This window comes from Capricornis sumatraensis, chromosome 4 (assembly GCF_032405125.1).
Source record: "Capricornis sumatraensis isolate serow.1 chromosome 4, serow.2, whole genome shotgun sequence".
NCBI classification, from domain to species: Eukaryota; Metazoa; Chordata; class Mammalia; order Artiodactyla; family Bovidae; genus Capricornis; species Capricornis sumatraensis.
Genome location: NC_091072.1, coordinates 72,021,915 through 72,037,766, shown reverse-complemented (window position 1 = coordinate 72,037,766; position 15,852 = coordinate 72,021,915). Strand labels below are relative to the sequence as shown.

The following is a 15,852-nucleotide window of genomic DNA, read 5'->3' as shown; positions in this document are numbered from 1 at the left end:
ATTGGAAACAGGGCGTGAGCACCAGGGAGGGATGGGATAACTCTAGGTGAACCTGGGAAGGTCACAAGTTAACTGAGATGGCGCCATTTCTCTGATAATGGGCTGGCAGGGAGTGCCACGTTCCCCGCAGCAGATATGGGAGGGGCAAGCACAGTGACACATAGCATCCCAGGGCAGCTTCTGCATGCATCCTTCCAAGCAACAACCAAAATTGCTAGCACCACCCAAATGTCTCTCGGGCATCTTTACTCTCCTTTCAAGGAAGCAACTTTATGGACCTCTTCTCTAACCTCCAACTGTAGTCAACCTGTCAGCCATGCCCTCTTCACAAGGACAGGGGCTTGGAGTGTCCCCTTCATCCCTTGGTGGTAGTGGTGTAATCACTAAGTCATGTCCAACTCTTGCGACCCCATAGACTGTAGCCCTCCAGGCTCCTCTGTCCATGGGATTCTCCAGGCAAGAGTACTGGAGTAGGTTGCCATTTCCTTCTCCAGGGCATCTTCTTGACCCAGGAGTTGAACCCAGGCCTCCTGCACTGTAGGCAGATTCTTTACCGACTGAGCTACAAGGGAAGCCCTGCCCAAATCCCATCCATATTTCTACGGTCCTCTCAACTTGTAGCTTCCTCAGGGACCTTCCACTCCCACTTGACTCTTCTTCCTAGAATGTGCTTGTCCTGGTTTCCACGACACCACGCTCTCTGGCTTCTCCCATACACAGTGACCGCTCCTTTACACTCTTCTGATTTCTCCTTACTCTGGTCCTTAAGCAGAGTGGTCTTGGGATTCTGTTCTTGAATCTTCTCTCTCACTCTCAAGAGAATAAATGTCTTTAATATCAAATGAAATAGAAATTAATAAAAAAAAAAAAACAGTTACATGATCCAAGTGTCCATAGAAGATATTCTGAGATGGAGATAAGGCCTTTCCACAATCACTCCTCCTCGACACACAGAGAGAGAAAGAGAGGGAGAGAGAGTGCAGTTGAAAATATGTGCCTCATATTCTCCCCTGGATGCTCTAAAAACATACAAGCAATAAATGCTGGAGAGGGTGTGGAGAAAAGGGAACCCTCTTACACTGTTGGTGGGAATGCAAACTAGTATAGCCACTATGGAGAACAGTGTGGAGATTCCTTAAAAAACTGGAAATAGAACTGCCTTATGACCCAGCAATCCCACTGCTGGGCATACACACCAGGGAAACTAGAACTGAAAGAGACACATGTACCCCAAATGTTCATCGTAGCACTGTTTATAGTAGCCAGGACATGGAAGCAACCTAGATGTCCACCAGCAGATGAATGGATAAGAAAGCTGTGGTACATATACACAATGGAGTATTACTCAGCCATCAAAAAGAATACATTTGAATCAGTCCTAATGTGGTGGATGAAACTGGAGCCGATTATATAGAGTGAAGTAAGCCAGAAAGAAAAACACCAATACAGTATACTAACACATATATATGGAATTTAGAAAGATTGTAATGATAACCCTGTATGTGAGACAGCAAAAGAGACGCAGAGGTACAGAACAGACTTTTTGACTCTGTGGGAGAGGGCGAGGGCAGGATGATTTGGGAGAATGGCATTGAAACATGTATAATATCATATAAGAAACGAATCGCCAGTCTAGGTTCGATGCAGGATACAGGATGCTTGGGGCTGGTGCACTGGGATAACCCAGAGGGATGGTATGGGGAGGGAGGTGGGAGGGGGGTTCAGGAGTGGGAACTTATATATACCCGGTGGCAGATTCATGTTGATGTATGGCAAAACCAATACAGTATTGTAAAAAAATAACAATAATAATAAAATAATTCAAAAATGAATAAAAAAATAAATAAAACTAAAAAAATAAAAACATTCCCATTCCCAAAATGCCCTAAAGTAGAAGTATTAGCATAGGGATCTTTTGGAAATCTGTGGAGACAGTTTTTTGCTTGTCACTGTGATATTGGGGAGCGAGGGGGTCAGGCATTTAGTGATTGGATGAGTATGGCCCAGCATGATCCTATGCTGGACCTCCTGAATAGCTTCTGAATGCTCTACCTTTTATATGGTTCAGTTCAGAACCCAACCCATGTCACATATACACAGTGGCTATGCTCAGTTTGCAGATCCACTGAGTTGGTGAGGAACGCTGCTACTGCGTAAATCAAGAGAAGTCTGTATTTTCCCCTCATTAGGAAACTTACGGGAGTTTTCATAATAACTTTTTTGGAATACTGTGTCATCAATGGTATTTAGATTGTACATGCAGCACACCTGCATTGTAGCTGGTTGAACACGTGGTGATTCTACCTGTCAGTACAAACATCTTACACTTCCTTACATTTCCTAACAGAGCCCTGCCTGAGAATATACAAAGTGAAGTATATAGGGTATTACTACCAGGTTTTTTTTTTTTCCAATTTGTGTCTCCTTTATATTGCAGCTAAAACATTGTGTTGATTTGTTTTAATTGTGTACAATTGTAAGATGTACCTTCTAAGTTTTTCTTAGCACAGTAAAAGGGTGCTATTTTATTTTTGTTATAAAAACAGAGGGCAATGAGACTGATACCGTTAGAACAGCTAGTCTAAACAAAGAATATTTTTTTTCAAAATAAACTTTCAGCAATGTCACAAAGTTCCTGTTAAGATTTCCATGCATGTTTTTGATAGAACAGGGCATAGAACTATGAGACTTCCCCTTAGTTCCTCCAAGGGACCAACAGAAGATCCCCATTTCAGTTAAGAGTGTTCTGGAAAGTTATGGTTTCTAAAATTTAATGCAAAACCATGGGTTCTGGTTCAAGGCCACCTTTTGGAATTCTCTGTTCCAAGCCCTAATGAACAGTCCCTTGCGAAGGCTAGTGGAGACCCTCCCCCATGGAAGGAGTAAGGGTGGCAGAATTGAGCTAAGCTGAACTAGGATCTGAGAGGCAAAGGCTGTAGGAATTGTTGCTGGATTCTATTGTTTTCCCAGCGGTGTTAGACAGTTGTCTTAGGCCTAGGAGTGTTGTGTGAGGAGAGAAAAAGGAGAAAAGTCCTTTCTTCTCTAGAGTTAGATGACTCTCAGAACTCTATTGGAGAGGTGGCTATATAACAGCCACACAGTTATGCAAAGAAACTTGGACCAGTCATGGAAGGAAGTCTCCATCCACTGACCTAAATCCTGCAACATTGTCACCATTCAAGGAAGAATAATAGCCCAAGGGAAACCCCAAGGCTCCATCAGCCAATGGGCAGAGGGAAGGACTCTGTTCTTCCAGCTGAAACACCAGGAGCCATGATACATGTATCCAGACCCAGGGAGAGGAGGTGTGTGCAGATATCTCTAGGTAAGGGCAAAATGCTGACACTGGGTCATAAGATGTGGCATATGAACAGATTCCACAGGACATATGAGAAAGGAGGATAAATACATATGTACATGTTTGCTTGTGTGTGCATGGTACGCAAGGAACTATGGTTGCCACATAGAAAAGGATCTTGGTGATGGAAGATAGAAGACTTTTTATCACACAGTTGTATTAGGGGGTTTCCCTCCTGAATATTATTACTTGAATTAGCTGCGAGCATCAAATCCACACTGGACCTACCCAGGGATGAAATAAGGAGTCTAAGATTTTGAGACGTTATCACTAAGACCAGGGGACCTCAGTATCTTGGCTGAATAACTCCTGAGGAATTGTGACTGGTTTTGTGGTCTTTAAGTTTTCTCCATTTTAGCCCATTTCTCCCATGTGTTTTTGGCCTTCCTCCTGGAAGTTCTCTGTAGTTCTCGTTCTATTCCTTCTTCTGAGTTATCTGATGGTGTACTCTTTCAGATTTTGATGACTTCAGTTTATACCCCTAGTCCCAATAATTACATGGATAGAGTGGAGACACCTCAAAAGAAGTAACTCAGCATTTCTCCCCACCTGCTGTCTTGCTGTATTCTCTGTTATTATCTAAACCAGGAACATGGAACCACCCTCTACTCCTCCCTTTGCCTCACCCACCTCCCCAACCCATATCCAATCCATCACCAAGCCCTGATGATTCAATTACTAACCACCTCTGGAATGCAGATCCTCATCTTCATTTCTGGCCACTCTGCCACCTCTAAGGATTTGAGCTGAGATGCAAGCCTTCATTGTCTTTTGCCTGCGCCTTTGGAATAATCCTCTAACAAGTCTTCCTACTTTCAATATGGGCCCCTCCAATTGGGTCTGTGGAGAAGGAAATGGCAACCCACTCCAGTATTCTTGCCTGGAGAATTCCATGGATAGAGGAGTCTGAAGGCTATAATCGATGGGTTTGCAAAGAATTGGACACAACTGAGCAACTATCACTCACACTCATTCAATCTGGTCTGAGCGATCCCTCTAAAACAATCGAACCATGTCACTCAATCATTAAATCCCTTTATTGTCTCTTCCTTATCTGTCACAGCTTCTCCCCAAAAAAATATCTTTAAAAAATGACACTTCGACAAGTAGATCATCCATTGGCAAATCAAATTTCTTAGGGTAAACTCATGAAATCAACCTTGAATATTCATTGGAAGGACTGATGCTGAACCTGAAGCTCCAATATTTTGGCCACCTGATGTGAAGAGACCAGTCATTGGAAAAGACCCTGATGCTGGGAAAGATTGAGGACAGAAGAAGAGGACGACAGAGGACGATTTGAGTGGCTGACATCACTGACTCAATGGACATGTTTGAGCAAACTCCAGGAGATAGTGAAGGTCTCAGGAAGCCTGGCATGCTGCAGCCCATGGGGTCACAAAGAGTCTGACACAATTTAGCAACTGAACAACAAAACTACTCAAGTACATGACAAATTGTGGTTCATGCTCAGTTCTTACAAGTAGCATAATGTAACCCCTTTTCCTCCCTTAGTAGATTGTAACAAGCCAGTAGATCCCAAAACCCCATCTGAGAACTTCTGACCCCACCATCTAGATCCTAGACTCCATTGAATGAGTACAAGGCCTTTCTTGATTGAATCTAACTCTTCACTTTCATTTACTGTCAGTAATCTTATGATCCTTCAGATGTTCAATTATTTAATTTGTTCAATTGAATAATTGAATAATTCATCTGTTCAATTATTTCATGCAATTTCACTCTTTCTTGTCTTTGTCTTTGCTTGTACTCCTTCTGCCTGGAGTGTCCTCTACCTTAAATGTCATTGTCTGTCTTGACCTTCCTTGTCTGCCTGAAAAACTCCTATTTACCCTGTAAAACCCTGCCAGGCATCACTTGTTATCACTCTCACTTCTGTATATACCATTTCCATACCTGGTGTGTGTTTCTATCATTGCGTGGGTTGCGTGCATCATAATGACACATTGGCATACTTCTTATCACCCAAGCCTTTGAGGGCAAGAACCATGTCTCACTCATCAGAGTATTTCCAATGTTTGACTTGTCCCTGACATACAGTATGTGTGCAGGAACTATTTGTTGAACTGATCAGAATCTAGATTTTTCCTTTGCTGTCCTTCTAGTACTAATGCATTTGAGGGCTTGATCATACTCATTTTAGTTCTTTCAGTTCAGTTCAGTTCATTTGCTCAGTCACGTTCGACTCTTTGCAGCATGCCTTTCTTCCCTGTCCATTACCAGCTCCTTGAGCTTGCTCAAACTCAGGTCCATCAAGTCGGTGATGCCATCAAACCGTCTCATCTAGTTCTTTATTATATACTAACACAGAGATTTCATATAGTCCTGTGACCTTACAAGTTTTGGTAAGTTTCACTATAAATTGTAGTGGTTTCTGTTTCATGTCTGACCTTACCAAGAAAACCTAGGTTCAAAAGAAACAAGCAAGGGTATTCCCAATACTGACGTATGACTAAAAAACTTGTAACTTGGAAAGAGATTAGGAAGTGTGTGCCAGAGTGCCAGAATACATCACTATTCATTCAACAGTGTCCCCAGAGATCTGGTAATTTCAGTGGTCTGTTCTCCCATGGAGGAGAGGAAGCCAGCCCCCTCAAGGCCTTCCAACTTCCATTGTTCTAAATCCACAAGTACCAAGCCACCCCTTGTGACTAATTTAGTTTCCCAGGCATCTTGATAACAGGGTGGGGTGGCTCTGGTATTTCAGCCACTGAAAATACAGGTTTCCCACAAGCTAATACACAGATATCTTGGTTCATGTCTCCATCTCTTATATGTTTGGCCTATAAATACTAGGCCTCAGAAGTAGATTCGGCTTGGGTTCACTAACAAAACCAATGTTTTGTCCCTACAAGCTATCACCGTGTCACAGTGACCTTGTCAAGATACTTCTCCCCTTGGTGGCCCTGACAACCAACCATGTTCTCCTACTCATTCGTCACTCCCTTTTAATTTCATTTAAATACTGTTTGACAAGCTCACAGTACACAAAGCATTTCTACATTGCGTAGCTTATCCTCCTGATGTCTAGAGGCAAATGTCCTCACCCCCACTTCATCTACAAGACTCCTGAGGCTCAGAATGATCAAGTGACTTGTCCAGGGATCCACCTGTCCAGTAAGCTGTGGATTATCTTCCTTTGCCTGCCCCATAAATACCACAGTGGATTAAACCCAGGTTCTCTGAATCAAAGTTCTTTGTTCTTTCTATCCATCATAAAGCCTTCCTGATTCTCACATCAGTCAGACAGGAAGCAGCTCTGATGAAGAGGTGATCAGGAAGAAGGGACAGATTCACTGACAGATACTTAAATGATACTCGTGTTGATCTACGCCCTCTTTAGTCCCTTCAGCCCTCGCTAACACTGGAGCTAGAAACATTTTTCCTAATAGGAACCTAAGAAAGTTGATCCTCAGAAAACTGACAGAATTTTTCATGGTTTCTTTTTTTTTCAGCTTTTGCTAGGAAGCTGATATTCCTTAGAACAAACATCTACTGAGTTATGTGGAGGCCAATAAGCAAGGTTACAACAACCAGATAATCACCATCATCACCATCACCACCATTATCATTAAAACTCACTGAGGGCTTATTATATGCTAAGCCATGTTCATTCATCATCTCATTCAGTTCTCACAGTAATTTCCATGAGGAAGGCATTATTACCTCCATTTTAGAGATAATAAAACTGAGGTGTAGCAAGGTCTATAAGTTACACATCATCACAGAGTTCGTTAATGGTGGTGGTTCACACCCAAGAATACCTGATTCCAAACATTCGTGCTTTTGGCCACTATGCTATCCCATTGTATTACTTTAGCAGTGTGGGCTATATACCCACCAGTGAGCTTCTTACATTAAGCAGAACTTTGAATGGTGGCCTAAAAGAGAGAGGAAATGAATGTCTAGCTCTCCATTCTCGCTCTTGGTTCTTGAACTCCCTATACCTAAGTCTGTACTCTGACTATAGCAGCCGTGGACCCCATGTTACTCACACTCCTCTCATTGTAGCCAAGCGGGACTCTGGGGAGGGGGGGGCCTTCCCATGACAGAACCCTCCCCTAGGTCCTCAGCCTGCCTCTTGTTTACAGAAAACCTTTAGCCTCTTCCTAGGCTAGCCTGCTAGCCCTTCCCCAGGTTCTAAAAATCAGTTTAATTAGAGAAGTGAGAAAACGCAGAAACAAAGAAAACAGTCCAGCAAGAGAAAATAAGATGAGTTCATCCATTAAACAAAGTCAAGGACCTTTAGTTCCTCCTCAAAGACTGTAGATAATACTCCGAGTCGTAGACTTTGAACTGTTCTACAAATACTGAGATCCCCACCAAGTGGAAGTTTGACTATGTGCTGACCACAAGCATGGCGACCGCACATCAGTTGGAACCAGAAGGTTAATGATGTTGTCTCCCGATCACGTCATCACCAACCAACCAGAAGAACGTCCGCAAGCTGATCACATGCCCTGCAACCCTCTCCCTCAAACTGTCTTTAAGAACCTTTCCCTGAGAACTCAAACCAGGGCTCTGTGACAACCTAAGGGGTGGGAAGAGGTAGGAGGGAGATTTAAGGGGAGGGGACATATGTATACCTATGGTTGATACATGTTGATGTATGGCAGAAACCAAAACAACACTGTAAAGCAATTATCCTTCAATTAAAAATAAATTAATTTAAGAAACTCTGAAACTTTCCCAGTTTTTCTGTTGGGGGAGACACTGCTTTGGGAAACATCTCTGATATTCTCCTTACTTGCTGCAAGGGATAAATCCTTCTTTTCCTGGGAAAAAAAAAAAAAAAACACCTTTCCCAGAAAGCCATCAGAGAGTCTGGGCCTTGTGAGCATTAGTTGCCCAGACTCCTTGTTTGGCACCCACCGTAAACACTGTACTTTCCTTCATCGTAATCTGGTGTCAGTACCTGGGCTTTACTGCACAAGGGCAAGTGGCCCCAAGTTTTCTTTGATAACATCATCACTGGCTATTCCACATAAACAATTGCTTTTCCAATAATACTCTCCCCCTCTTTTCAATGCCAGATTCCTCTTTCCCACCCTGCTTGGTTCACTGCCCTGTTCAAATAAGCCCTCTCGGATGAGTAAAACCTGCTACCCTAGTCTCTCTATTTCTCATGACACCTTCACCCTCTGCACAAGAGTTCATTCTAGTTAAATGTTGAATGTTTAAAGTTAAATGCTGTCTGACCAGTGTCCCCACCTTGCTCATGTTCATGTGCCCCAACCCCCCCCCACACCCCGGCCACACACAAACACACACACCATAGGGCTCCAGGATCGTCTTCTCCACACAGAACATCCATCCAGGATGGACAGTGCTGTGAACAAAGGAGATGGAGACACAGAGAGAATTTCAAATGCAGTTTATTGCAGCAACACAGGAAACGGGGAGTTGAAGACCTCTCCACAAAAGACAACTGGCTTACACCTTATGTACAAAACCAAAGCAGCACAGAGCTTGCTGTGCGAGTTAGGACACCAGGGAGCTGTCCAGAGCTTGTGCTCTGTCCATGGCAAAGAAGTCGTGGGTCTGACCAGCTCTCCTCTGGCTGACTTAAGGAGGTGCTTTGAAATGTAATGTGTGTAGCAGTAATTGTTGAAGTGTTTCTTGGGCAGAGTACAGAGCAGGGTCCTAGCTGAGGGACTGAGATTGTCACTGATTTAAAAATTTTCTTTGGAAATCAGAGCAGAAAGGACAGAGCTAGGGAATAGGATGAACCAGTGTAACCATAGCTTTTCTTCCTCCAGTAAGGCTGGGACACTCGGAAGCATATTTGGTAGTGATGGAGAGAGAAAGCTAATGGAGAAGAGAGGACCTCTTTATCTGGTCCCTCTGGAATAGCTGGTGGAAACAAACTTCACGCTGGAACTGCCACCGGAGGTCTTGGTGCTGGATGCCCGACCTCCCGAGGAGCTGAAGCTGCCTCCAGAGCCCCCACCGCCGCCTCCAGAGCCGCCTCTCCGGCTCCCACTGCTGCCGCCTCCAGAGCCGTAGCTGCCGCCGCCTCTGGAGCCGTAGCTGCTGCCACCTCCAGAGCCGTAGCCGCCGCTGCCTCCAGAGCCATAGCCGCCGCCGCCTCCAGAGCTGTAGCCGCCGCCACCGGAGCTAAAACCACCGCCTCCTCGGCCACCGCCGCCACTGATGCTGGTGTGACTGGTGCTCACAGCTGCAAGAGAACATTCGGCTATCATCAACCCCAACTCCCTTTCCAACCCAGCAAGACCAGCAAAACCTGCACCCGAGAAGAAGCCCTGAGAAATCAGTTTGTACTTACACACACTCACGTTCGGGACACACTCTCCAGACATCCTGAAGGAGAAAGAAAAGCATAATACTCATGATGCCAGCTTCACAGACTGCCTCCCCAGGCCCTCTCAGCCATCTTTAAAGAGTCTTCCCACCTGGGAGTCCCCCAGGCTGCTTCATCTGAAACCTAATCCCATTCCCTCTGGCCTCCCGAACTCGGTCATTTTTCTCAGCATCAGTACTAACAGGGCAAAACCTCCATGTAACTTAGACAAGGTAAATATGCCCACCACATCACAAAGGCATTGGCTTTAGGTCAGATGACATCTGAGCCAGCCCAGGTGTGGCTCAGACAGTAAAGAGTCTGCCTGAAATGTGGGAGACCCAGGTTCAATCCCTGGGTCAGGAAGATCCCTTGGAGAAGGAAATGGCAACCCACTTCAATACTCTTGCCTAGAAAATCCCATGGACAGAGGAGCCTGGTGGGCCCCAATCCACGGGGTTGCAAAGAGTTGGACATGACTGAGCGACCAACACACACACACTCAGGTTAAGAATAAATTGCTCTCTCTCAAAGGGTTCCGAGAGAGGCAACAGCCTTCAAAAAAAAAAAAGAGCTTAGGACTCTGGCTCCCAAAGTGAAACCAAGCATTTCCTCCTGTGCTGTGTGCTTTTCCTTTCCTCATACCCAGGACAAGTTGCAGTCACGTGATTGCATCTTCAACAGCAACCAGTGTCCAAGGGAGGAAGCACATAGGAAGTAGCCAATTGCCCAGTTCTTCACCTGCTTTCCTCTCCTTCCAGGAGGGTCCTATAGGTGGCAATCTCCACATCCAGGGCCAGCTTGGTGTTCATCAGTTCCTGGTAGTCGCGCAGCAGGCGGGCCATGTCCTCCTTGGCCTTCTGCAGGGCATCCTCCAGCTCATTCAGCTTGTTCTGGGCATCCTTAATGGCGTTCTCACCACGTTGCTCAGCATCACTAATGGCCTGTTGCAGTGAAGAGATCTGGAAAAGGAGAATCCAGCATATTATACACTCTCTGAATACCTAATTCCATCTTGGCCTTTCTGTCTCAGATTGATCTCTCCACCCTTGTGAGGCCAGTACTCTGGCTCCCAGAGAATTACAGGACCTGCATTCACCTGTCTTGAGATAATACATCACTGTGTCAACTTCCTTAAATAAAGGTGATACAGCAGCCTCTCTGGGCCCTAAGTTAAGACTCTTTCACCGCCTACAGACCTGACGTTCTTCCAGATGCCCACTCTCCTGGTTGCCTTTCCTCACCATCTTTGAAGTCTCACTTCGGGCCATGGGCTAGACCTCTCATGACCACTATATCTATTTCTTTACTAGGTCATTTTCATAAGTTTCCCCAAGGAGAACCTAGCATCATGGCCGAACTCTAGAAACCATAGTTACCAAAGAACTAGGGATAACAAGACAACCTTCATATGGATTGTAAGCCTCAAAATTAAGAACACATCTTCCAATAACCTTAACATCCCAACCCATTCCATATAACTGAGTAGTTGAAGGAGGAAGCAAGTACCTGCTTCTTGACACTGTCGATCTCAGATCTAAGTCTTTGGATCACCCGATTCAACTCAGAAATCTCCATCTTTGTATTTTTCAAGCTGTCTCCATGTTGCCCAGCAGTGATCTGGAGCTCTTCATACTAAATGTGGTAGATGAAGTCGTTCAGAGGTGGCAGAGTGCACCATGGCTCATGTACACAAATGTAAGAGAAAAGTCACGATAGCAAGAAAAGACACTTTAGGAAAACGGAACAGGCATCGGCCCATTCACCTTGGTCTGGTACAGGGCCTCAGCCTCAGCCTTGCTCCTCTGGGCAATCTCTTCATATTGGTTTTTGACTTCATCAATGATGCTATTCAGGTCCAGATTGCGGTTGTTGTCCATGGAAAGGATAACATTGGTATCGCTGATATGAGTCTGCATCTGAGAGAGCTCCTGCGAGGCATAACAGTTCAGTGACTTACCATGTTAAAACTAAAGAACAACTTGGGACAGGGAGAGGGTTTCAGGAGAAGAAAGGTATATCTCTGTTCTTCTGAATAGAAGTGGGTTTGGGCTTAAAGGCTCTCCATTTCGGTAAACCTGGTTGAAACTAGAGAACTTACTGCTTGGAAGAGTGTTTTGAAGAAATCAATTTCCTGAAGCAAGTTGTCAAATTTGGCTTGAAGGTCCACCTTGGTGATGTAAGCAGAGTCCACATCCTGGAAGAACCATGAACATCATGAAGTCAGAATCTTTTCAGGGCGAGTCCCTCTCACCTGCTAGGAGGGGATTTTCCAAGAGGTCTTCTTCACTTCTTAATCCCTAGACTGCCCCACCCCCTTGGTATCACAAGTGATCTTGTCTGACTTGCTGAGAACTGCCTCCTCCCTCCAGGAAGTCCTGAGGGGTCTAGAGAAGCAGAGTGTCTGGGCAAGTCCGGGTCTGTGATAATATTGGGCCGGGGGAATCTCTACCTCGGCTGTTCCTCAGGCCCACTACATGACTCTCCACATTACGGCCTCTTTCGGCTTAGGCATTGAGCATCCTCCGCTCTTACCTATTTCCAATGTAATAGGCATCCTACAGAATTGTCTCACCTTCTTGATGCCCACAAACTCATTCTCTGCATTTGTCCTCTTGTTGATCTCATCCTCGTACCTGCAAGGAAATCAGAAGTGAGGAGGAGATTCGGGGAGGCGAGGCCCAACATTTAGCTTTCTAGACTAAAAGTAACATTGCCTGTCATAACCAGCCTAAGACATCTTACCTTCTAAGCAATAAAACCACTGAACTATTACCAGCGTCTGAGAAAACTAAGATTTCTGAAAATGCCAAATTGACTTTCCTCTAATCTATGCAAAGGTACTGTTACATGCTGTTCATAGTCTTAGCTTGCTACCTTCTGGAAATATTTTAGAACAAAAGCCAAGAGTAGCCCAGCCAGTAATCCTTACTTGCTCCTGTAATCTTCCACCAGATCTTGCATGTTCTTCAACTCTGAATCCAGCCGAGATCGGTCACTCTTCAGTTGGTCCACATTCCTCCTGAGATTGCTGATGTATGCCTCAAAGAAGGGCTCTAAGCTGTAGGTCCTGGTGGAGGTGTTTATCTGCTGCAGCAGTTCCCATTTTGTTTGCAGCACCTGGTTCTGCTGCTCCAGGAATCTCACCTAAGAACACAAGACCCCATTACCCACTGGTACAGAAATGAGTCCTATGACCACTGAGTTACCAAGGCCTACCACATAGCCAGGCCCAGCCACTTGGGAAAGAACTTCAATGCCTATTTTCCTGGCCATGGAAGAGGAAAAAAGTAGAAAGAAGATGATCAAGTTAGCATCATTTTCATAACAAAACCCAACTCACTGTGAACTCAGAGAAGCCTCAGTTTCTATGAGACTGGAAATGGCAATTAAAATTTGCCATTGGAACTTTGGAAGGGAGTAGCTATCCAAATAGCAAAGCGCATATAAAATTACTGCAATTATATTTTGAAACAGATACTTGATATTTAAGAGATTTACCTTCCTTTTTTCTTTTTTATTTTAGGTAGCATACCATAAAAATTGTTTTGCTTTCCTTGAGTAAACATAGTTCAAAAGTATGTTGGGAAAATCCAAAAAGTGAATTCCAAATCTATTGTGTTGACATTATTGATGATCAAGTAAAAAATAATTTACATTCTTTTCTAGAGCAGATACTCGGAAATACAAGCACAAAAAATTCTCCACCCTGGTCCAGTATCAATGGAAAACTCTCAAGGTGCCGTTCTCCTCTTCCGACAGCAAGAGATGCTTGACCTTGACTTACTGCACACTTTTGGCTACAATATCACCATGTGCTCTGTTTATACTCAAGTAAGTCCCTTTTTATGGTTAGGAAGGCCTTTCCAGAGCATCCTAGAAGGTTGAATTAACCTCATTTCTATTATTTTTATTCAACATCTATGAAGCCAAATTCAGCTCAGGAGTTGAATTTTAAAAAAAGAAAAAAAAGCACTTCATGGTGAGGGCAAATTGACCTTTCTTTATGTGGACTACAGACCTTTTTGCCCAAGAGAGAAGTTAGTCATCAGCATCATTGCAAACATACTTGTAATATATCTCCTGAGGACAACTCCACAAACTATCCTTTTAACCATCCGACCACAGAAACCTGAGGCTCGAACTCAAAACACCCCTGGGGGGGCCAATCCCCCACGGAACAGGAGCAGCTCTCCCGGTGCACTGAACGGACAGACTCACCTTGTCGATGAAGGAGGCAAACCGGTTGTTGAGGGATTTGATCTGCTCCCTTTCTTGACTCTTTATTTTTTGGATCTCAGGATCAATTTCCACATTGAGGGGTTGCAGAAGGCTCTGGTTGATGGTGACTTCCTGTATGCCACCAGGGCAAACAGGAAAACCGCCCCCACCAAAACCACCTCCGCCAAAACCACCTCCACCAAAACCACCACCCCCAAAGCCACCCCCAATGCCACCACCTCCAAAACCGCCTCCCCCAAAGCCACCACCACCGAAACCGCCACCCCCAAAGCCACCACCGCCGTAACCGCCGCCATAACCACCACCGAAACCGCCACGTCCACCTCCTCCAGCCACACTAATAGAGATGCTTTTGCTGCCACCAAGGTTAATGAGACTTCGGCTTCCAAAACCACCACCAGCACCACCGCCACACACTCCACCAGAAAATCTCCCACCGCCTCCCCCGCTGCGGCGCACAGAGCTGCTAGTGGACCTGCGCTGGTAGCTGACCACCCCTGCAGAGCCAGAGCTGAAGCCCCCTCCTCCACCGCCACAACGGTACCCGGACCGGGAGCTAAAGTGTCGACTCATGTTGACGTGGAGAGAGAAGGAGCCACGTCCAGAGGAAGGAAAGAAGCTAACACTCCTCTACCTGGAGCACAGAGACTTCCCCTTATATACAGGCAGCCAGCTGGGCTTGGCCCTAGAGTCAGCGAGATGCAGCGCCTTTCCAAGGTTTGGCTCGCCTGCAGCCATACAAGATATTTACGAGCCTCAACAGTATGATAAACACTACACACCTAGCTCCCAGGATGGCTCTCAAAGTTGCTGCACACGCAAGATCACTCGTGTGGTAATCTTGTTATCAGGCAAAATCTCTCTGAGAGTTTGCGACTTAGGAAAATGGGACCCTACATCTGCCACCTGCTGCTTCTTGGTAGGATTTCACAACCTCCTGTCACAGAGATAGGGAAATTCCCATTCCTGCCTTGCCCGTGGAAGCTGCTCAGCACATTCTCCTGGAGCCTGGCAGGTGCAGCTCCCCACACTTGAGTCTCAGAAGGAGCTCTTCAGCCCATTTCTGAGATCTGCCCTCCAAACTTCAGAGCTCAGCAAGTGCTGTCTTTAATAAGTGAAAACTTAAAAGAAGCTCTTTTTATTAAATGTAAACTTTATATGTGGGGTGCATTAATGTCAGAGAAGTAGGAACTATCATGGAACAGGATGGGTTGGGTGGGTTTGTGCTCTGAAAGGACCAGAAAGGAGATGCTTGTTCTTTTCTAGCTTTCTGGCTTTTCCTCACAGGTTGACCAGAGCAGGAACAGATCAAGGGCAGAATCAGCAAGAGAAAACAGGTGCAAATGGATGGCATGTAACTACCAGTCAAAAAACTATATGGCGGGAATTCCCTGGTGGTCCAGTGCTGAAAGTGCAGGTTTAATCCCTGATCGGAAACTAATATCCTACAAGCCACAAGGTATGGCCAAAAACACACACAAACGCATATGGAGAATGAGATAAACAAACAGGTGTTATTTCATACATTCTGTAAAACAAAGGAGTGGCCGTGAGACTTGATGAGTGGTTCAGGACTCACACTAGACTGTATGAAAAGATGGATGTCGATTTGGAAGAGAGAACCATGATGGGAGTCAGGAAAGCTGGCCTGAGAGGTTTAAATTGCTTCTGGACAATAGTAATGTCAATAGTAATAACATCAATAATAATAATGAGAGTAATTATAATGGCAAGCTAGAGTAAGAATCGGAGAAGGCAATGGCACCCCACTCCAATACTCTTGCCTGGAAAATCCCATGGACGGAGGAGCCTGGAAGGCTGCAGTCCATGGGGTCGTGAAGAGTCCTACACGACTGAGCAACTTCACTTTCACTTTTCACTTTCATACATTGGAAAAGGAAAAGGCAACCCGCTCCTGTGTTCTTGCCTG

The 15,852-nt window shown here is 45.1% G+C and overlaps 1 protein-coding gene across 1 annotated transcript; it reads right to left on the bottom strand.

The window, feature by feature from the left end:
* Positions 1–9,210: 9,210 nt before the first annotated feature.
* On the bottom strand, positions 9,211–14,495 carry KRT1 (keratin 1). Its single transcript, XM_068972234.1, has 9 exons — positions 13,902–14,495; positions 12,613–12,827; positions 12,256–12,316; positions 11,782–11,877; positions 11,447–11,611; positions 11,190–11,315; positions 10,422–10,642; positions 9,666–9,700; positions 9,211–9,557 (listed from the first exon to the last, which is right to left on the bottom strand). Exons 1-9 carry the CDS (start codon positions 14,493–14,495, stop codon positions 9,211–9,213), a joined length of 1,860 nt encoding a protein of 619 aa, XP_068828335.1.
* Between the last annotated feature and the right edge of the window lie 1,357 nt (positions 14,496–15,852).

Bases quoted from the DNA above. Each gene is read 5' to 3' on its own strand.
- KRT1 (XM_068972234.1), bottom strand. From the start codon at position 14,495: ATGAGTCGACACTTTAGCTCCCGGTCCGGGTACCGTTGTGGCGGTGGA. The intron at 11,316-11,446 runs GTGAATGGGCCG...TACCACATTTAG, and splicing joins AGGCCCTGTACCAGACCAAG to TATGAAGAGCTCCAGATCAC. The intron at 9,701-10,421 runs GTGAAGAACTGG...TTTCTCCTTCAG, and splicing joins CTGGAAGGAGAGGAAAGCAG to GATGTCTGGAGAGTGTGTCC.